The 24,667-nt window shown below is 32.9% G+C and overlaps 1 protein-coding gene across 1 annotated transcript; it reads left to right on the top strand.

Annotated features, from left to right (window-relative positions):
- The first annotated feature begins 4,012 nt into the window (after window positions 1–4,012).
- On the top strand, window positions 4,013–23,425 carry LOC133175024 (probable ATP-dependent RNA helicase DDX46). Its single transcript, XM_061310117.1, has 10 exons — window positions 4,013–4,610; window positions 8,011–8,244; window positions 9,338–9,456; window positions 10,373–10,461; window positions 15,347–15,646; window positions 16,539–16,901; window positions 18,404–18,480; window positions 18,624–18,728; window positions 21,888–22,007; window positions 23,058–23,425. The coding sequence occupies exons 1-10, from the start codon at window positions 4,422–4,424 to the stop codon at window positions 23,139–23,141; spliced, it is 1,680 nt and encodes a 559-aa protein (XP_061166101.1). The 5' UTR covers window positions 4,013–4,421; the 3' UTR covers window positions 23,142–23,425.
- Window positions 23,426–24,667: the final 1,242 nt, after the last annotated feature.

Here is a 24,667-nt window from a genome sequence, read left to right as displayed (position 1 = left end):
TTCATATCAGGATTGATATGCTCTTTTGCGAGGAGATGCTCCGCTATGCGGTGCTCTTTTTCTATAATCAACTCTTCTGTACATTATGTGCCATTTCGTAGGCCACAAGTTTGACATCTAAATATTACACTTTCCGATCTCTTCATTATAAGGAAAACTTGTCTTTAGCTTCCATTCAAATTATAGAAGTAGTTTCGTTTTGGAATCACGCCTTTCTGGGCCTCTAGGAACCATTAGACCGAAATTAGAATTCCTAAACCTCATTGCACATGTTTGATATGGCTAGTCATATACCCCAAAAATGCTTTGCTCAAAAAAAATGTAGAAGGGCTATCAAAACGGTGGAGGGATAGAAGCATAGGGATTATAACAAATATTATATACCTGAACGTAACATCATAGAATACAAATAAACAATATTTCAATACAAATGGAAGAGAATTATATAACAAAAATCAAAAAAATATACAATATACAAAAATACATAATTTTAATAATAAACAATCCAAACAAATAGAAAACTAAACAAACAAGGAAATATATGAAGGATACATTGTCAATTGCATTTATTATGTATTCACAGTTCTTTTTTAATTTTTTTCTTTTTAATCTTTATTTATTTATTTATTTTATTAAATTTTTTTAATTGAACTTTCCGTCAATTATGACTTAATGGTATACATGTACACATAATGTATCTCTAGTTTTTCCTTTCATGGATTTCTGTTCTTTCATCTTGCATCGTATCGTATACATAGGCTCACGGAGAGTGTAACCTATCGATAGGGGATGCTTACTCCTCCTAGGCACCTGATCAACCTCTGGTATTTTCAGGGTCCGTGATTTTTCCCCTGTCTACAATTGTTTTTACTTGATTAATGAGATTACAACTGATCACTGTTGATCATCTTCACGTTTTAGACTGTAATGTATTCTTCTGCGATGCATCATTTTCAGTCTTGTAAACTGTATTCGGACATTTAGAAATGAAGCAGATTTGTGCTTATTTACGATACTAACCTGTGTTCCTCCATTACATACCAGTTTGTGGTGGTAGAATCTGACAGCTGTCCTGTCACCCCCGGGCTGGGCGTCCAGCTTCTCCGTTATTGATAGAGCTCTCATCTAACGTCGACCTGTCCTAACATGAACTTCACTTTCAGTTGACGCCGAATACCGACCATTTAATTCTGAAAGAAATTAAAAGCGCAAGAGAATTTCATTTGCTTATGACCGATGTTTTTACTTATTTCAAGATATATGACATTTAATGACTTGCCTTAGTTTTTTTTTTAATGTCATCAGGCCTAACAATCTAAACATAACATGGTGACAGTATTCCATAACTGGCAGTGGGTCACAAATGATATCTGTAATTTAAAAATTGTTTCTTGCGTTATTCATAATTTGATACGGCGCATGATATGTTTATGGCAAAGGGTGGGACTGTGTATATTAATCCACGGATATAAAATTTTTAATTGTCCTCATTTACCAACACAAGATAGTCGTGATCAGTATAAGAGCGGAGAGAAACAGTGCGTGTGGCGAAGAGATGTAGAGAGAGATAGGAAGACTACCCGAGCTGTGACGTAACAAATTCTCCTAGTGTGAGGGTTGCATTTAAGAGTATCGTTTACGGGCGAGGCTGCTCTTTATTTGACTTTCCTTGTGCTGTTTTATCGGTTTTAAACACGTGGACCTTTATGAGCACTCTAATTTCATATTTGATAAAATAGCTTTTTTCCTAAATAAAATTATATAAAAAAATATAATATAATATAATAAAAAATTAAAAAAGAAAAGAAATTAAAGGAAAAAAAAAACAAATAAAAAAAAAAACATTTAAAAAAACAAAAACAAAGCAACAAAAACAAAAATTAATTTTGAAAACCAGTTTAAGTAGGTTTGTTTGAAAATTATGGACGCTTGAGTTTGGATTTTGTAGCTCACCTGAGCTGAAAGCTCAAGTGAGCTTTTCTGATCAAATTTTGTCTGTAGACCGTCTGTCCGTCCGTCTGTAAACTTTTCACATTTTCGACTTCTTCTCCAGAACCACTGGGCCAATTTTAACCACACTTGCCACAAAGCATCCTTGGGTGAAGGGGATTCAACTTTATTCAAATGAAGGGCCACGCCCTCATTCAAGAGGAGATAATTCAGAAATAGTGAAAATTTTGTGGCATATTTTAAAAATCTTCAAGAACCACTGGCCCAAAAAAAATTGAAACTTATAAGAAACTTTTGTTATATAGTGTAGATTTAAGTTTGTTCAAATCATGATCCCTGGGGGTAGGGTGGGGCCACAATGGGGGATCAAAGTTTTACATAAGAATATATAGGAAAAAATCTTTAAAAATCTTCTTCTCAAGAACAGCAAAGCCATGATTTGTCATATTGATATGTAAGCATCCTCAGTTATTGTAGATTCTAGTTGTTCAAATCATGACCCCTGGGGTTAGGGTGGGGTCACAGTGGGCGATCAAAGTTTTACATAGGAATATATAGGGAAAAACTTTTAAAATCTTCTTCACAAGAACAGCAAAGCCTTGTTTAGTCATATTGATATGTAAGCATCCTCAGGTAGTATAGATTCAAATTTGTTCAAATCATGACCCCTGGGGTTAGGATGGGGCCACAATGGGGGATCAAAGTTTTACATAGGAATATATAGGAAAAAACTTTAAAAATCTTCTTCTCAAGAATAGCAAAGCCGTGTTTAGTCATATTGATATGGAAGCATTCTCAGGTATTGTAAGTAAATTCAAGTTTAATCAAATCATGACCCCCGGGGGCAGGGTGGGGTCAAAATGGGGGATCAAAGTTTTACATACATGTAGGAATATAAAGGAAAAAATCTTTGTCCCAAGAACAGCAAAGCCATGTTTAGTCATATTGATATGGAAGCATCCTCGGGTAGTGTAGATTAAAGTTTGTTCAAATGATTACCTCTGGGGGTAGGGAGGGGCCACAATGGGGTATCAACTTTTTTACAAAAGAATATATAGGAAAAAATCTTTAAAAATCTTCTGCTCAAGAACAGCAAAGCCATTTGTTATACTGATATGGAAGCATCTTTAGGTAGTTTAAAATTCAAGTCCCCCATGTAAACTTTTCAATACTGAATTGATTTGGGTTTTTTTTACTAGCCATTGTGCTCAGGTGAGCGATGTGGCCCATGGGCCTCTTGTTTTTTTTTTTTTTTTTTTTTTTTTTATTTTAAATATTTGAGCACAAAATCTCATTTAGTTTATGAATATTTACTTTTAAAAACATAAGAAAAAGATATTTAAAAAAATCAATTAAACAAATGAAAAACCTAATTGCTACTTGTACTTTAACGACAATAGTGAAAATATTTTAAATGACCGTGACATTTACCAAGAAGAAGGTTTTTTGTGACATTTCCGGGCAATAAACGTGATTGTATTTCATTCTGTATTTCACTTTTTTACCTTTTATGTTTTCTTTTCGTTCTAATTTGTCGGATGGCCAGTGTTTCTTGACGAGGCAATTACGTACAATGTTAATACACAAAGTGCTTGTTTACAAAAATAATCATTCAAGCAAATTCAAGAAAAATAAACTTTTAATGTTCCCTTTTCTCCCGAGAGACATGAAAAGAGGGTTTCTTATTGATTTAAGAACCAAACATTGTTTTGAACACTGCATCACTGAAGACATGTTCAGACACTGTGTACATAACCAATAAACTCCTAATATGTCAGATTGTCCTCGTGCTTTGATCTCGGATACCTGCATGGTTTTTGAGTCAACGTGTCTCTGTCAGTCATCATCTTAGACGTTTACATTGTCCTATGCATACAAATGTTTTATTATGCATTTGTCAACGGTGTTGAATTTAAACATCTTATTGACGTGAACTCGTCTGATCAGCTGACCTTTCGTGTGAAATTCAATATTGTATCGCCGTGTTACGTAAAATTCTATCAGAATAACGTTAGGAAAATTTGAAGAAAAAAATATAAAATGAATTATGACAAAATTACAGGGATTTTGTGCAGTAAACACACAGTGTTTGGAAAGTCGCCCATAACCTGTTTCCTCGTGGTCATTTGTGAACTACACAAAATGGATTTTATCAATACTATATCAAGCCTCTGCCCGAAAAAAAAACTTACCTTGATGTGTTGACGGGTTATATATCTTTACTCAGGTAACGTTCGCCTTAGAAGCAGGGCACGATTATTTTTTTTTATTTAAAATTAAGTAGCGGCAATTGGTGATTTAACTTTGCCAGATACAGACTACCTGTGAGTTATTCCTGATCCTACCTGCATCTGATGACACCTGGACCATATATAATTTGCCAGATTTTAGATTCTTGTGGAAAATAGAGTGTTAAGACAATGGGTCAGTGAGATTAGTTTGTTCTTGGAAATTGATGCAAGTTTTGAACGATGATTGGAATTGATAATACATTATTATTGACGGTGCCTTTGACCGTCGGATTTTTTCTGGCCCTGGAATGTGAGGGTGCGTCCTACCCTGGGGTCTCTGTATTCCTCAGCCACAGGGACAGGAAAATGAACGTGCAGTATTTCAACGATCTACGGAGAGACATCAGGGCGGCTGATATGAATGAATTAGTAAGAAATGCATTTATTACATTTCCATATTACGCATATAAATTATGTACAATTATAAACTTTTAAATGCAATTCATGAATGTGTTTCATATTGCATATATTTGTAATTTAAACTTACTAGTGGTTTAATAGAAGCAAATCTGTAGCAACGGCAAATAGTCCAATTCTCTCGTGATATTTAACAAAGTGCACACAGACACAACATGTCGGTTTTTAGAGTGTTATCGTGGAGAAGCATGTAGAAAGTTTAGCTGCTTGAGTCCTACAAATAAAAAAAAGGATCCCTGAACATGTTTAAATCCGATGTTATCCAATGTTGTAACCTTTCGTAAATTGCTGTGTCAACGTGCAGATATCAAACTTTTAACGTGTTTACCTTTGTCGTACTTTGTCGTATTCTGTATAGCTTTATAGAGTCCTCTTTTGAAAAGAAAATTCCTTATTTATAAATTAAAACAAGAACACTCGACAAAAATGTGTTATTTTCTCCTTGTTCAAATTTACTTACACATTATAGATGATAAGTGTCTAGTGATAGAGTTGGGGGCAACGTGTTACTGTGATCTTAGGCACACGATAGGGCAATCTGATTCTGATAAAGGGGCCCAACATAGACCCATCGTAGAAACTCTAGAGAATGACAGTTTCAATAATTTATGGATGTCTGTGATCGTCGTTTGGTATATTGCAACAGAAGTTTGATGATGGAAGAGCTTTCGAGAAGATCATTCAGAATCATGCCTAACAAATCAGCAAGTTGGGAGAAAATTTTTTGCTCGTTTCTATTTTTTTAAAAACCTTTCTTTTGAATTTTTTCATTATGTTAAAATGCTTAATAGCTATAGTTTTTCCTTATTGCAATTACAAAAATAAAAACCGTTTTTTAACTCTCTTTTTAAACTTCATTTTAATTCCATACAGAAATAAACTCTCACCGAATAGACGTCTAAACGTATAAACAATTTTAGTACATTTCAAAAAATACTAGATTTAAATGACGAAGTCGCCAAAGGCCACATTCATCAAGAATGTCAAAAAACGCAGAAAATTCTAAACCACCAGCGCTAATGGCACTCTGAATGAAAAAAAGATCTTGCATTATGACGAAGTTAATGAAATATGTACTTCTTAGTGCAGAGACGGAATCATATGTCCTTTGATATAACAATGGTAATATTTCAAATAAGAAAATGTGTTTATTTTACACTATGAGATGTTTTAAAATTGTCAAAATGACTGAAATCTAAGAATAACTTCCTGAATGTAGATTTATCAACAGGATTTCAACGAAATGAAAAAAATTGTCCCTGGCAAAAAAAAAAAAAAAAAAAAAAAAAAAAAAAAAAAAAATACTTCAGTTTACAACAGTAAGAAGTAGTTTATTATTATGGTATATTCTGATATTCATCATGTGAATCATACTTATGATATAATTCCGTTAGTTGAAAATGTTTGCAATGTGAGGATGTGTAGCAATATTTCACTTAATGCAACCATTATTTGTTATAATCATGAATATAGAAGCACTATTGCCGCTAAAAAAACAAACAGTCGCTATTGAAAATGCAAAACTATAACAAATAATATAAAGCCATTTGAATTCCATGATAAGATTTAAAAAAAAATAATTGGTAGAGTAGGAAAAACCATTACTTTACCATGGTTAACTTAAATTTTCCAAATTATTTTTGTGTTAGGGGTACTAGTATCCCTAAGTATATTTTAAAATAGTATATATATAACTTGTATTTTTCCCTTAGATACTTTATCCCTCTAATGTAGGTTTTAAGTAAAACAGAAAGGAAAAAAAACATTGTGAAAAATGAATGGTAAATTCATTAAGCTAATACATGAACGTATTGATATTGAAAAGACATGTAATCAATTTACAAGGTGTTCTAACTTTGTTAGTAGGTAAGAAAAGATACATTTTGGTTGAAACTGCGTAAAACTATCGAAGTCTTGGAATCCCTGTCACTTTTAATCTGTTATTTATATTCCGTAAGTGATGCTGAATATATAGTTATGTACATATTTTACCTTTATTTGATTAAATTGAAAATTTCACAAAGTTTCGGATTTAAATAGACGGTGGCGTGAGAAAACATTTGTTTGTGGTGGCGAACCGGACATGACGAGGTCACGTGTTTGTTGTTTCACCATTATTCTTTTCAATCAATTACTTTCTAACAAGATTGCATTTGTTATTGCAACTCCATTAGGCAAGAGGAAGTATGAAAACTAAAGGTGTCAATATCCGGTCTCTCAGTCCCTGGTACATATAAATGTTATTGCAAGAAGTTATAAACGTATTCTGTTTCCAAATAAAAGCAAATATACCGGTGTCCAATTTCTCCGTTCCTTTTCATGTGCTTAAATACATATTTACCATACTACTGGGTAACGAACAAATACCTTAAGATGTAATTGAATTACATCAAGCATTGTTGAATAGCTCTCTTTGCATATTACGTATTAAGTTTTGATAAAAAAAAAAAAATGAATAGAAACGGAGACAAGAAATCTTCACTATAGAAATGACTGACTTTAAGATATGTCTAATTTAATTTTTAACTAATAAATCAAGATGTAAATAGAAAAAGATGCGCTACTAGTACACCAACAATTAGACAGTTTACAAAACAAAAAAAAACAAAAAAATTGATATCATTTTATAAACTTACATTAAAACATTTCCATCGTATTATATGTATATTTATCATTTGAGACTCTAAGTTACTGGAGATTAGTACACCAATAGATAAATCGATGTAACAAGCTATAGCGTGGGTTTTATGGGTTTCTGTGTCACTGTCCGTGAGACAGGTGTGTATACTTCTCCAAGGTATGCGATCTAATGGTCCCTGGGCAAAACTGGTCACCACATGGGCTGCTTTAAACAATGAAGAAATCACTCTCCTTGCCCATCAAACGAGCAGTCCGGCTCCAGGGGAAGATAATTATATTGACCTCTTTATATAAATCTTTTATCTGTTTTAGAAGATTTCACAAATAATTAGCTTTATATGGTGTACTAGGTCAGTGTGAAGATATATCACTCAGATTAAAGACGGCCAGCGACAACAAAATGAAGGTACAAACTAGTCCTTTCTATAGACCTGTAACAATGCTTATGGAGTCTAGAGCTTCGTATTTCCCAAACTTGCTATGCAATCTTATATATAAGGCCCTGTCTAAAAATCTTCTTACCCCTTTCTAATTCAATTCAACAATCCAATGCTTTGGTCACTGCAGTTGCGCGCATTCAAACTTTGAAGTTTAACAATATGTATGCAGTTACAGTAAATGCTACATGTATTTGTTTCTGAAAAAATGCTTTTAAGGCAAGGTCTTCAGCAGCTAGTTCTTTTTACATATATTTTTATTTCAATTATAATAGAGGTGGGACTTGACAATGGCTAAAGAATCTCGCAGACTTGGGCGATCCTGTGATTTTGAAAGTAGACCAGACAGTCGATACTCTTTAGCCCTTTATAAACAGTTGTTTGACCCTACAGCTCGACCAGGGGAGATTATCATGAATGCTATTCGATTTTGGGCCTCACAGAAATCAAACTTTACAAGATTTGGCTGGCAGTCTTGTGAAGCACAAAACACCTGCGAATATATTAAGGTATGTCAGGGAAAATTAATATGGAGAAATGTAAAAAAAACATTTATCATAAAATAATTATGCAACACCTGCTTGCAGAAATGTACACACACACATGGAATTTTAAATTGCAAAAAAATCCATAATATAATTTCCAGATTAAAATTCACAAGGTGATACAAATTCTACATCCTTTTTATCATAAGATACAGTTTAGATTGCAAGAAAAGTCTCATTTTTTTCAAAATTCAAATTTCATTGCCATTTTACAATTGAATGAATGCACAATTACAAATAATTGTTGAAATATTATATGAAAAGAAGGTGTATAATTCTTTTTAAAAGATTCAGAAAGCCTTCACCATACCAGAGCTGTTTCGGTGAAATATACCTGTGTATATAGCATTTTGATAAAATCTCAGGTGGATCAGGTTACATTGGTATTCCCCTCAATAGTTAGACAACATCTCGATCTGTGTCATCAACACGCTTACAGCCACAAAAGAGGGCGCTACTGCGTCAAACGTCCATGACACCGTAGCATTCCTCCCATTCATAAATCTATCATCGTTAGGGTTTTATCAGATACTATGATTATATCTTGACTATTTGCGGGAGGCAATGTCACTTAGTTCTTAACAACATATAGGTTTTCTTTAATTTTTTTCTTGCAAATAAAATTTCATAAGGCACAAAGTGTAAAAATAGTACAATAAGGCCCTACTTTTGTATATAGGTTCCTGGGTACAATATTTATTTTTGGCATATATATTTTACAGACATATTCACATTCATATACACACATGCATATTAAAACAAAATGGGTAAAATATCCGTTCATATCCACGCGTTAATTAAACAAAATAAAAAAAGCAACTTCTTTTCTGCATACATGTATATACTAGTATTCATTATTACAAGTTTGTTCTGAATGAAAAATAAATTACAATTAAAGATCACACACTATGTAAATTCTAATGTTTTTATTTAAGTTTGATTGCTTTTTTCAATAATGAGCTTTTTTTATTTGATTCCTTTCGGCATAATCACAAAATTATATTATGAGTGTTTATTATTGTTTTAATTTCCTTTTTGATTTTGCTTTCCAATACAGATGATCACTGCAACTTCAAACAATGCTGCATGTTCCCTTACACGCTGTTCAAGCATGCGCAATCAGCGAAAGGACGAAGAAGCAAATATGTATTTTGTTGTTTGCTTATTTTCTCCGACGTAAGTCACTGCATAAAATACAACATCTTAGAATATTCTAAATAACTAGTATTAACCTAATTTGAATTATTTTTGTAGATTATACCATATATGCAAGAGTGTTGATGAAACCTTTCAACATTTGTTTCAAATATTTAAGAGGGTGAACTTTAATTTGAAATTTGATTTTCTCCTCGAATTAAGGTCAAATACTAAAATAAAGTCAGAGTCCCGGGGGAGGGATTCTCGGAAGAATTTATTTATATATAATGGCGCCGGTTCTGACGTTTTCCTGGCACATCAAATACTAAAATAGTGAAAAAAAAAAAGCCTCGAAAACGTCAGATATTTTGGACTATATACATGCTTTACAAAGTCATATTATTGCCAATCATAGACAATAAGATGAAACTAATTTTTGAGTAAAAGGTCAAACTGTAATTTGAAGGTTATCTATTTTTAAAAAGATCTTATTACAAGCAAATAATTATTATCTCTATCGATTGAAAAAAGTGAACATCGTGACATTTTTTACAATAAAAAGTTATAAAAGGTAAAGGTCAAATTCAATATTACTAGGTGATCATAAGGAAAATCCTCTGAAAGTTATTTTTTAAAAAAGTACGCTAACAGAAGGACAGACAAAATTAATCTATTTAATACATCGTAAATTTTGAATTTACTTATTATCTAATAGAAAGTTGTGACGTTATAAAGACTGTATGTACATCCATCCAGTCAGTTTAAACTTACATGATACCCAAGTCGCCATCTGCTGTGCAGAAAGAAGAAAAATGTTTGTTTTTTTTTTTAGTTTTACAGATCCGTTAATGCTATTAAGTGTAAAAGTGGTTTAAAAGTGGTAAATCAAATGTTCAAAATCATTTTGTCTTAACTTTCAAAGCTTTTTCTTATGTAAACTTGCATTTTTTTGTAGAACAGTGACAGCTCGTCCGCCATATTCACTAGGCCGGAAGTGTTCCAGGTGTCCACTATACTCAACGTGTCGCCGTGGTCTCTGCTCTTGTAAGAGAACATATATATTCATCTTATGTAACGGGAAGTTGTTAGAAGCTATAGAACGGCAAGACTACTAATATTATTTGTCAAAATGATATGCAACCATCCTCATTAGCATAAATGAAGGGGTTTTTATTTTTATCAATTATGGCCTTATTGGGAAGGATGCAGTATACATGTACATGTACAACAAAAAAGTTTTACACAGGAATATATTAGAAGAGTTCTTGTGGGCCACATTAGAAGAGAAAAAAAAAACTTCCCACATGTACAACAAAAAAAGTTTTACACAGGAATATATCAGAAGAGTTCTTGTGGAACAGAAAGACTAAAATTATTCAAGTCAAACATCCTGTATTAGTATAGGCCCGAAAACAACATTCAATGCATTTATCTTAATTAAGATTGATCGAGTGGGACATAAATGAATAAAGGGGACGTCTTTAAAAAGAAAAATCCTTAAAAAAAATTTAAAAACTCCAACCACCTACATACACAGTATGTTAGTGTATACATGTATCTAAATATATCTTTAGATTAGTGGGATACAAAAGGAATATATATGTGAGGAAATTCTTTCTATAAAATGATGAACACCTACAATTATCAAAAATTAATATGCAAGTATGAATATATAAAGTGGATCCAACTTTTGTTTCATGTTGTAAATTTTGAATTTACCGGATGGCAGTAAATACAAAATTTACAACATGACAACTTGTAAATTTTGTATTTACTTCCACCCGGTAAATTCAAAATTTATAGCATAACATTTGCTCAAAGCGACAATGGTGAAGCACCCTTTTATAATCTTCTAATAAGAAGGAGAGAGAGAAAGTGAGATTGAAAAGCTGAACATTCTCAACATCAAAGCTACACTGCATTGAACAACAAATTTAGCCATTATAACAGATTACCCTTCGTGAATTTTCTTTGTTATAATAGTTATAATTCGTAAACTTAATTTTAACATTGACTTATCATGAGATTTAGTGATACAAGTACTTATCATATATATACACGGTTATTAGATTAACGTACTCGCCTATCGTGTTTGTAAATGGAACATCCGTATCAACAGAATTTAAACAAAGGTTTATCTGAAGCCATTATCACGGAGGTATCATTGACTGAGAGCCCCTCTTTAGATGAGGACCTTCCTGTCACTTTGACAAAAGGTGGTTATATAAAATGTACCTGAGCCGGAAACTACCGTCAATACACAAATACACCTGTCAGATACCCTTATAAAATGTCTAGAGGTCAAGGTCTGTATGAAGCATCAATCCCTTAAAATCTCGTCCAGTTTTGTTCTCTACCATACATAGCATGATATTGGGAAAAGTAAGATTCTAATGATAATTTTTTAATTTCTTCTCACCGTGTGGTGAATCGCCCCATGGATAAGTCATTTTCTATTTTTGTCTGTCTCTAGATTTCACGGCGGCTTCGTCCCACGATCTTAATCCAGAAAGTTTTTTCCCTTTTTCTACAGTCTTTCTCCATGTTTCCTTTGCTCTTCCTTGTCTTACATCATCTATGTTAAGGCTGTTTTGGTATGGCATCGGCTCTCATTCTTAGCACATGTCCTATCCATTTCCATCTCCTGGTTTTTATGATATCTTTTCCTTCTTTGCTAATTCTCTGACTCTTTCATTTGTGATATGTGCTGACCAAAATATTCTCAAAATCTTTCCAAGACATTTTTGGAAGTTGTCAAGTAGTTTTCATCTCCTTTTCCAATTTCCCTTGTTTCGGCGCTGTATAGCCAAACATATATATTACATTTGACTTGAAGATTTTCAGTTTGGTATTCTTGAAAGTTGACTACTTGACCTTATCTCGGAGAGTCTGTAGTCTCTCCAGCATAAGCCTTTCTTCTCTGTATCTCCCTGTCTATCCATCCTTGTTTTAAGAGATAGACTTATTTGCGCTTTTGTTCATAGCTATCTTCTGGATGATGTTGTTGTTCATTCTAATTACCTTTGTTTTTGCCGTGTTAAATTTTTAATCCTGTAGAAATTGTGTTCAATTCTTCTGACTTCCGTTGTATTTGATCTTTACTACGAGAGTTGTCCAATATTTTTTTTATTTTGTTTTCTTATATTATAACTTTAAGAACTAGTGTGCACCATAGCCAAAATTATTTGAATGCTGAAAAAGAATTAGACAGATTACAAGATCAGGACGTACTGGTCCCTGCTGACAAAGCTGGTAACAACATTGTCTTTGTTTGTAAGACTCATTATATAAATTGTATTTTAGAGGAACTGGGATTTAATTCTTCAAGTGGTAATCCAACTTATACCAATAGCTCCCTTTCTAAGGAGGAAATTCTTCAAAATCATATGTCAGTTTTGAATATTTTTAATATTCCCAACAACCAACATGAGTCTGAATTACCATAGCTATATTGGATTCCGAAACTTCATAAAAATTCTTACAAACAAAGATACATAGTGGGTTCCAGTAAATGTTCAACCAAGCCTCTATCTTTACTCTTCACTAAGATATTAACAGTAGTGAAGGAGAAACTTCAAGAGTACTGTGCAACAATATATTCGAGAAGTGGTGTAAATCAGACGTGGATACTAAAAAATCCAAAAGAACTTTTGGAACATTTGAATTCACAAAATTTTACCAAAATCAACAGCATAAAAACTTACGACTTTTCAACTTTATATACAACTATTCCCCACGATAAATTGAAGTCCAGTTTCTGACATCGTTGACAGCTGCTTTTTCAATAAAAATGGAACTCGTAAATATACTTACCTTGTCATTGGTCATTTGCAAAATTATTTTGTTAAAAAACATTCTGATTGTACACACAAGTACTCTGAAGTTGACATTAAAAAGATGCTCGAGTTTCTGATTGACAATATCTATGTGTGTTGTTTTTTTTTTGGAGACCAGGTCTTCCAACAATCTATTGGAATTCCCATGGGTTCCAATTGCGCTCCGTTATTAGCAGACCTATTTTTGTATTCACATGAAGCAGAGTTTGATCAAAATCTTTTACGTGAAAAGAAGAAAACACTTGCTGTGACCTTCAACTCGACATTTAGATATATCGACGACGTATTGGCAATTAACAATGGTTATTTCCATTCTTATGTCGACACGATATACCCCGGTGAGCTTGAGATAAAAGATACCACAAAGTCTGACACATCTGTTTCATATTTGGATATTTTACTTGAAAAAGACGTTAATGGTAATCTAACAACAAAGCTTTATGATAAACTTGATGACTTTAACTTTTCAATCGTCAACTTCCCTTACTTATGCAGCAATATACCTTTATCACCTGCATACGGGGTTTATATCTCTCAGTTGATTCGATACGCCAGAGCATGCTTCTTTTATTTTAGGTAAGCTTAACTATCAGTCGTTTGTTATTAGTTTCTTCTCTCAATACCTTTGTTTTTTTCTTTAACGCTGTTTCTAGGTGTCTTGCGTGCGTGAAGTTATCAACTCCAGGCGCCTTTCCTTTCTTAATCATGCCTCTGAATATATTTCTGATCTCATCTCTCGTTGATGCATATGGTTCTATGTCTAGGTCTTGGATTTCTGAGAGTTGGTCTCAAATTGGATGGCTGGTTGATTTGGTTCAGGCCTGTGGAGTACGTTATTAAAAAAATACCTTCTATCTTCCTATTATCCATGCTTCTTTTGATACCATCACAGCATCCTTGCTCTTCTTAACACCAAGATTCTTTGGTTTATCTTTACAAAACTGCTTGGTGACATCGTGAAAATTTTTCTTTGGTGAAATATGAAGATAACGAATTTTAATTAAGTACAAATGTCCATTAGAACAATACAAATTCGGAGCAATGCAAACAGGGACCTCTGAAAACATCACATGTGGGATCAGGTGGAGGTGTAAGCATCCCCTGCCGACCGGTCACACCTGTCCTGTGCTGCTTGTCATAGGTAAACGGGAAAATCCGTAGGAAATTCAGTGTGAAATTAATTGCCGAACAATCTATGTGAAAAATGTCAGTCAAGATTCGACTTTACGATGGATTGTATTTGCTAACAAGGTCATTGTATCGGCCATAGAACTTGCGAAATGTTGACTTAAAACGAGACTGTTGGTGTCCTTTTATCATCAACTTATTTGTCAATGGCTTTCCACGTTTTATACATAGAACATGCTCTTGCATATCGAATCAACTGGAAGACATAAACTCCATATGCAGGTGATAATAGTATATTGCTAAATAAATAAATAAAGTTAACAATACGAAAGTATAATTCATCTCGTTGAATATAATTCATCTAGTTTTCAGAGGTCACTGATTATAAAGTCTTTCTCTAATAAAATATCCAAATATGAGAGAGATGTGTCAGATTCTTTGGAGTCTTTTACTTGAGTTCAAAAGATGTAACGAATCAATGTAGGAATGAATGAAAGATAACGAACAGTATTCAATCTCAAAAGTCCAATGTAACGATACAAATTTGGAGCAAGCAAACACGGGCCTCAAAATTTAGAGGTGAGATCCGGTGCCTTGGGGGGAATGAGCATCCCCTGCCGACCGGTCACACCCGCCATGTGCTCCTTGTCATGATCGGGGGGAAAACCGAAAAAATCCGTAGACAGACATTTGATTATTAATTAATAAAACGTCGTCGATATATCTAAATGTTGAATTAAAGGTCATAGCAGGAGATTTCTTTTCATGTAGAAGTTTTTCAATAAATATTGCTTCTTTCCATACTCGCCTCCCCTGCACTCTGTCATTTTATTAAATATTTCATAAAATTTTAACATTTTATCATTATTTTACCTTTCAAGCAATTACTTTAAAAAAAAAATTAAAAAGTTTCAAAAGGAATCAATCATGAATCTATTCGGAAACTGTTTTTAAAATCTTTTTAGTGGATGGAAGAAAATTTTTGAATGCAACAAGACCTTCATCAAGAGACAGGAATAGAATCATAAAACCTTTCGGAGATGACAAATCTTCACACACCAAGGGGAGAATACTCCAGGGGTATAGGTATCTAGATAGCAAAGGCAACATCCGGATCCGGCAGACCCCCAGGTATCTGGCCCAGAAAGGCAGAAGACCAAGTTACATAGAAAGACCTACAACCCACAGACGAAAACAATATCGACTTAGTCAACAGAGGGCAGCAACTACGGCATCAAGAGGGCGCTCATCACAAGCTGCAAGAGGTACTGAGTATTCATTCTATTGCATTTAACTGCCTTTAATACTCTAAAACGCTTCATTTGTGCGGTCTTTACGTTTACTAGTAGATAAATATACAGTTGAAGTTCGGTATCTCGAACATTGATATCTCGAATACCATAAATATATTGAAGTGATTTGGAAATTCCAACCACTTATTCTTAAAGTATTTTAGGATGTACCCCTCGTAGTTATCCTGGGATAACTCGAAGTATCAAGTTCGAGATTAACAAGATTTGACTGTAATTGTAATTTATTGAGGTAACTCTGCTGACAAACACATGTGACAAACTAATCAACTCCCTAATTCTACTCACCTTAACTGAAATTAATGACTTTCGATCAAAAACTCGCTGAATGTATTTGTTACAATAAGAAATTAAACTTTAATTTAAATTGCAATTATTATAGTGATTTTAAAAGTGTAACATTCAATTATCATGAACTCATCGATAAAGTTTTTTTTTACTAAAATTTTTATGAAAAAATAAGGAAAAAAAAAACATTTATAAATCTTGATCTTAATTTAGAAAACCTATGTTGGTCAGATAGATATTTTTATAGACATATGAGTAGTTGATAAGAACAATGAAATGTCATGTCTCCGCACAGAAGAGGGTAAATAAAGGACAAAAAGTGAGAAGTGAGTACTAATTATATAAAAAAAATTACAACGATCCTTTTTAGATTTATCGAATTTTACTTTCTTTTTTATATATATGTATATACTAAATTAGAATCAAGTTCTTCATCAGCTTAGAGAAATTATATTTTATTGGATAATGTAACGCAGAGAGTACAGATTATATTCTCGAGTGAAGGTACGATAAATGGTAATGCATATATATTGAGTCCTTGGTATAAAATGTCACACAGTTAAACGACAAACAAGGAGGGATGACTATCGATATCAACTGTTGCTGAGGAGAAGAGAGGAACAACGCAGGCGCGAAGAAGAGAGAGAAAGGCAAGAACGAGAGCACAGGCGTAATCTGTTAGCACAACAACTCAGAGAGCGAACTGCAGCCATACGAAAGAGTGAGGACGAAGACAGACGTCTTCATGAGGAACAAAGAAGGAAATTGGAGGAGTTGAGACGCCAGAGGGAAGAGGAGCGTCTACAAGCGGAACTTGAGCGTCGGAGAGAGGAGGAGAGACGTCGACGGGAAAGACAGCGGGAATTAGAACGACGTCGACAAGAGCGGAGACGAAACAGATACGCGCCAGCTAGAATTGAAAGTAAGTTTTTCTGCAGACCAACAAAATCTGCTTCGCCTGAAGTGTCACTTACTGCATCCAGCGCGTGATCACCATATAAACAAAAATATTGCTACTCTTGTGTATTTGATCGTCATAAGATATTTAGTGATACTTGTATATAATATGGGAATTTATGCTGCATGGCCCAACAAAAGCAGTTTGGAAGCCTTAATGCTCAGCCATGATCTTAGACCCCCCCCCCCCATATTGCAGTATATAAGAATTCTTTGGCAGGGGTCAGAAAACATTACATATATGTGAAGTAAATTCATAAAAAGGAACACGTGACTGACATGACAAATGAAATGCTTGCATTGCATTCTTTCAACTGTCTAATGCAAATAAAATAAGAACAATGGTGAAAATTAATAAAGGAAAAATACAAGGAACCCACCATGAGATACAATAGGAAATCTGTATATGATTTCTATATTTATTTCTCTATACATTGATAGAACATTAAACTGAAAGAAAATATTTGTGAAATCAAGGACGTAAAGTACCGATATCTTTTTTTCCTTGATTAAATCCATTTACAAGAAAAGAAAACAGTTTCTTATTGTCATGTTCAATGAATAGAAAATCTTATGAGAAATCGCATTTCATTTTATGACGGTGTTGCCATACTTATCAGATTTTGTGACAGAATAGGTAATTTTTGTTTTAATTTGTTTGTTTATTTGTTTTTTTTTATTTTTGGTTTTTTAAAAAATTTTTGAAGCATGCGCAAATACCTGTCTAAAATGGGCATCTTTTCATTATTTTCATTCTCGCAATTACCACTTTTTCTATACAAGAAAATCATATTGCTATATCTGTATTATAATGTATCTAAAATGTTATATATAAAGCAGAAAATATGCTAATGATACTTTCAAGTAAACGATACTTTCGAAACACTATGGGTATTTGACATTAACAGACTTTTTTCTTTGTCACTTCATTTTCAGGATGATGGTCAAGTTGGTTGTTTTCTCTCTCTAAGACAAGTTAATAGTAAATAAACAAATCTTTAATTAATCTCGATACTGCGCTATTCATTTTGTGATATTTCATTCTACAAGGTATATTCTCTAACTGCTTTAGCTTGATTTATAACTGATAACATGACTGCACCTTAATTACTTATTGTTATATATTGTATGCAAGGTATTTATGATAATTATAACCTGATTTATGTTGTTTCATTATATAAAAAATCATAAAGTTTCCAAAATTAAAGTTATGTCTAACAATCTACCATATATTTGTTGAAAGTGAAAATATATCTATTATTTAATGATTTGTTTGGGTACATATATCTAAATACTGATGTATTCCAAACATTAAATTTTTATGATAAAACTAAATGACGTAAAAGGAAGACAAAATAAAGATGATAGCTAAAAAGGACAAATAAATTTAAAATGAGAGTAAAAAAATCTGATTAATTTTCATGATCTTGAGATCATTATGACCAATAATTATATATCTGTGTTTAGGTCCAATGAACAGTACGGACAAGGTTCGTCTGACTCAGGTTCATAATACACTCAGAGGAACCGGCATGTCGGATCTGGTAAGACTGCATATTGTAACACATTTATATACCTCATCAAACCCTTCAGGGAATACTAAGAGCTGGCCATTTGGTGCATGTAATTTTTTCTCCATTTGATTTATATGATAAGGATGATCTACAAGTATGTTTTTGCTTTAAAGAAATGGAACAATCACTTGGAGCGCTGGGCGCGGTATGTAATCCGATGTGAGATTGAATATCCTGGACCGATTGACACCTTCACAAATTTTGGAAAAATAGACAAGGTTTGTTAATGAAATACTACATGTAATTTATCTATAAAATAGGAAGATAACGAACAGTAATCAAGTTCATAAATGCAGTGAAACAATGAAACTGGGAGTAGAGCAAACACTGACCTCTAAAAACATCAGAAGTGGGATCAGATGCCATAGAGGAGTAAGTATCCCCTGTCTACTATCAAACCAATCGTGTGCTCCGTGTCAAGATCAGGTAAATGGAAAAATCCGTAGACAATTCAGTGTGAAATGAATGGCCTCACAATTTGTATGAAAAGCGTCAGTCAACATTCGACTTAATGATAAATTGTATTTGATAACAAGGTCATTGTATCAACCATAGAATTTGCAAAATGTTGACTTTAAATGAGATTGTTGACACATAACTGAATTAAAAAAATCATCTTTACTTATATTTGTGTGAAAAACTTTCATGGAAATGCAGTTAACATTTGCTAATTGAAATTCCTTCAAGGGGAGGGGAGCAAATACACCAAACAAAACAATAAAGGTCAAAAGCTCAGGAAAACAAAAACACAAACATCTGTTTTTAGCTCACCTGAGCCAAAGACTCAAGTGAGCTTTTCTGATCGAAAAGTGTCCGGCGTCCGTCTGTCGCCTGTAAACATTTCACACATTTCGACTTCTCCTCAAGAACCACTGGGTCGATTTCAACCAAAGTTGCAACAAAGCATCCTTGGGTAAAGGGGATTCAAATTTGTTTACAGGAAGTGCCACTTCCTCTTTCAAGTGGAGCTAATTAAGAATTCGTAAAAATTTGGTGGCATCTTTTAAAAATCTTTTCAAGAAACACTGGGCAAGAAAAGATAAAACTTATGTAATAGCTTCACTCTGGATTCAAATTTGTTCATATCATAACCCTGGGGTAGGGCGGGGCCACAATAGGGGGTCGAAGTTTTACATAGAAATATGTAGGAAATATCAAAATCTTCTTCTCGAGGACAGCAAAGCCATGATAAGTCATATTATTACAGAAGTATCCTCAGGTAGTGAAGATTCAAATTTGTTCAAGTCATGACCCCTGGGGGTAGGACAGGGCCGAAAGAGGGGTCAAAGTTTAACATAAGAATATATAGGATATATCTTTAAAAATCTTCTTCTCAAAAACAACTAAGCCATTATTAGTCATTAATACAGAAGTATCCTTAGGTAGTGTAGATTTAAGTTTGTTCAAATCATGATCCAGGGGGTAAGGCGGGTCCACAACAGTGGGTCAAAGTTTTACATAGAAATATATCGATGAAATGGTAAAGGGGCGTAAAATGCATTGAAGACTTCAAATAGTGGAATGACCTGACAACCCTTGAAATGGACTAGCCAAAGGGTATATAAAGCAAAGCTTTGGGGATGTCAGGCATTCAGAAACTAGCTGAAGAAGTTGGCATTTGAATCAGCAATAAAGAAGTTAAGGGTAAGATCAAAGTAAAAGTATAAAACTTATAAGCACCAATATCAATGATGTTAAGTTCTGGGTGTAGTAAATCTGAAGAAGATTGAGACAACTTGTTCTCATCTATCAATGGGAACCTAGGGGAGAAACACGGTGAAAGTAGTACCTAAGTAACCCAGTCCCTATCTCTAGATAAGAGAAAATTTAAGTTCCGTGTGATTTACCCTCAGACAGAGCTGTCTTAATAATCATTCCAATCATTAATTTAGACAGAGTAAAAGGAAAACCTATATATCCATTGTAAGACCCTGATCATACACGTTATGTAAGAAATATCTTTAAAATCTTCTTCTCAAAAACAACTAAGCCATTATTAGTCACATTTATACAGAAGCAACCTTAGGTATTGTTGAATCAAGTTTGTTCAAATTATAACCCCCAAGGGTTGGGGGGGACAACAGAGGATCAAAGTTTTACATATTTCAACTTTCAAACTGGCGTCATAATTTCATAAATATTATGTATTCAGTAGAAGATTATTCAAGACGATGGGTAAATATGAAAAAAGACCGTGACACTTTGTCAGAATGGATTAAATGTATCAGATGGATGTTGAAATCCCGTATTACGCGATTGAGAGGCAATATTAAAACCATCTATCCTTCTGTCTTCGACAATGCAGAAGTGAAACAAGAATTAGATTACACGATCAGTATGTACTGGTCCCAGCTGACAAAGCAGGTAACAAAATTGTTTTTGTTTGTGAGGCTCATTATTTGAATTGTATTTTAGAGGAACTAGGATTTTATTCTGCAAGTGGTAATCCAACTTATACCCATAGTTCCCTTTCTAAGGATGAAATTCTTCAAAATCATATGTCAGTTTTAAATATTTTTAATATTCATAACAATCAAAATGAGTTTGAATTACCATACCTATACTGGATTAATTCAAAACTCCCTAAAAATCGGTACAAACATGGCCATGGGCCTCTTGTTACATTGATACAAAACAGTCATTACGCAGTAAATGTTCTGTATAGACGAATTTCACATTCTTAAGAGTTATCTCCCGTTGTCGGCGAAACATTCATTTTTCTCACTATGTCCTTTGTAAGTTAATTGTAAATATTTTCAACCTTCAAATGCAGTTTTGATCTGTTCGTGTATCGTCATAGTATGGGGCAACATAAAAAATAGAATGAACATATTCATAAAGATTTAATTTTTAAGATACTGTCCCATAGAGTTGGTAATGTTATAGAGGGAAAACAGTGCTGACCCCAGATTGACCCTACAAAGGGAAAATAATAACTTTTGTAAATGTGAAAGTCGTCTATAGCTTACGACTGCTTTAACACTTTAAACAGTGCATTTAAATACTGCATACAGGAAAGATTTCGCCCGTTTTATTTTTCACCCGTTCGCCCTCTTTGCGAGTAGGCGAATTTAAAACGGGATGAATTCAAAGAAAACAAAAATATCGTACAGCGTCTGACAAATTTAAAATGGGGCGAAATCGTTTCAACAGGGAATGCTTACTCCTCCTGGGCACCTGATCACACCTGTGGAATTTCCGGGGGTTCGTGTTATATGCCCTGTTCACATATTTTATTTTTTGTAAATATTTTGAGATCAATCACTGTCCGTTATCTTGACCTTTTTCATTGCAAGAGAGAAAGGGCGAAAATAATACGGAGCGAAAATAAGCCTGTTTAAATGCACCAATGTAGTGTGTAAGACATTTTTTTACAGTCTAGCCAGGCATACAACATAGTTTATGACTGGGGGGCAGAAGGAAATGACGTATTTCAAAGACTGACTTCCGGTTGTCGTACACCTGATGACAGAGAACGATGTAATCACAACGTCATAGTAAGTCAAGTCATGTATCTCTATGGGTTTTTTTCTTACTTTTTGTTACTGCATGCCCGCAGATAATCACAATATGTGATCACACAATTTATTACGGTGATAGAAACTGTTTGTGTAAACATGCTGGGACCAACCACTTTCCTGTGTAGTTCCTGTATGTCTAAGATATGATTTTTTTTTTTACTACACATTTATTTTGTGATGTTTCATAGTGAAAATATAATTTTTTTTACTTGTTTGCAAGATTTTTATTTTAAGTATTTTCACTCTCACCATATGTTTGTATATCGAAAGCATATAAATACAAAAAAAGAGGTAAGACATTATTATGGGACGTAATCGGGTTTGAGAAAATTTCAACATTTTTTTTTCTCTGTCTAATGGAATGAATCTTCAACATACATATTACATACAATATCCATATTTTTCTGTTTTCTGTTAAGTGCATTCAATTTAGAGAAAATGATGGTTTAATAGTGTCTTATTTCTATTTTATCTTTTTAACCGAAAATGGGCAGGTCGTAATAATTTCAAAGAATCAAAAGTACAAAGAATATTTATGACAATTTGCAAATGATATACAAAATATGTAAATTTATTAAATTTGATAAGGACAAAAAAGGATATATACAATCTATTATTTTCGGTTAGACCAGAAAGTGGCAGTGACGCAAAATTCTATTCGCTTGGAAGTATAAAACATTCGTTTTCCTTAAGTGTACCTAACCAGAACAAATCAATATAGATACTGTAGGTAAAATGTATGAAAAGGGTTTTTGGCTTTGGCTCGAGCTAGAAATGCTGAAAGCCAATCAAACCCGATTTTCTCCCCCAGCAGAGTGTCTATTTACTAAACACGTCATCCGTATGCATTCCATAAAATTGTTCGGATACACAACATTCCGGATTAGACAACATTTTATACTATTGGATTAACTGAAAGGGACTAAAATCTTTGTTCGGAAAAGGCAAGGTTTCGGAATACGCAACATCCGTATTTCATAAGTTTTTCTGTAATTGTTTAAAGCGTTTAATTTATTATTTTTTCAGATCCGAAATCCATTCATTAGGAATTTTGCTTGTGCAAGTTTGGACTGTGTTGATAAAACACAGCTGACTTGTATCTACAAATAATTCTCAGGGCTGATTAATCGGTTTAGCGAAATCTAGGAATGAAATATTCAAGATACGATCATCTAAATGGGTTGTCTGAGAAGATATTCGTGTACTGCCCGAACTGTTGCAGAATTGCAGGGATACGATATATATTGTATGTGATATTATTCCGAAAGAGTGATATTAGAATGTAGTTTTGATTACATGCTATGAAGTGTTCAATATTTCGAGCTAAAATCACTATTTTTGTATAGATATATTTATTCTTTATATAGGAGTGTATATGTGTATGATATAAATATTTTACACAATGCATATACTTGCTGTAATGTAGAAATATATTTAGCTGTTATTTATTGTTTATATAAGATTTTTTAAAGTTAAATATATGTAATTCTTTATAGTTTTAAGCATGAAAAAATTAAGACTTTTATAATTTTAATAATTATATTTAGAACACAAAAGTCAAAACTAATTATTCTCTTTGTTTGAAATCAAGACATTATATTTTTATTTTATGTTCGTAACAAGAGTTATAAACAGCATTTTGTATTGTTCAATATGATAAAAACACCATGACAACAATAGTCAGTTGTACCTATACATTGCTCGGTGTCCAAAGTTTTGAGAAATTAATGAATGAGAATAAATTTACTTTTTTTGTTTTTAACAATATTTGTTTTTATGGAGTCTAGAGTATAAAATTTGGTATGATTATTTACAATTTTTGTTTTGTGGAGTTTTGAGTACACATAATAAATAAAATTAAAAGGAATTCTTGCTGACAAAGCCTATTAAGATGACTTAAACAATATTTAGATGATAAGTGCCTAATAGAAGGTTTATGTAAAGAAGGTTTGGTATAGTAGTAGTCAAAGATGATACATGTATATATAAACGTGTACATAATCTTCTTTTTGTTTGTTATTGGATAGCGTTTATAGAACGTCAGCCGCATATCAGGATATAGCTTACATGTATTCGTTGTACTATTCCTTATTAGTTATAGGGTGATAATATTAAATTTACATCTTCAAATCTCCAATTAAAAGGACAGAAAAAATTGATTTAATTATCCCTAAATAAGCCTAATTGAATACAATCATCGAATTACAATATACAAATCTGCTACTTTGTTTGAAATGAATGTTCACTCTATAAAATTATATTTTTATAGTTTTATTTAGTAGAATAAATAAACGTTTCAAAAGATTAAAGTATTTCTATTTTTCCTCATTAAAGTTTCCAAGTTTGCCTTTAGTAAATCATATTTAAAATTTAAAAAAATATTTATTTATTTATTTATTTATATCAGTTCAGTATTGTGATTTCTAGCTTTTGAAATTTTGAAATAACTGAGAAAGTATTGTTCCTATGCTTAGAAAATAATCAAAGTACCCTGATAGTGATGAAATTTTAAAAATCAGAGTATCATAGTAAATAAAAGTATTGAGACATGTACTATAGTTCAATATAGTTTGCGAAAGATAATTAGTATTAAATTTCATGGTATGTATATTGTAACTATTGTTCAATCATTTTTA

This window comes from Saccostrea echinata, unplaced genomic scaffold (assembly GCF_033153115.1).
Source record: "Saccostrea echinata isolate AGI-Se365-2 ecotype Australia unplaced genomic scaffold, CSIRO_AGI_Sech_v1 ptg000060l, whole genome shotgun sequence".
NCBI classification, from domain to species: domain Eukaryota; kingdom Metazoa; phylum Mollusca; class Bivalvia; order Ostreida; family Ostreidae; genus Saccostrea; species Saccostrea echinata.
Note: the sequence above shows the minus strand (reverse complement) of the source record. Positions and strands in the feature narration are given on the sequence as shown.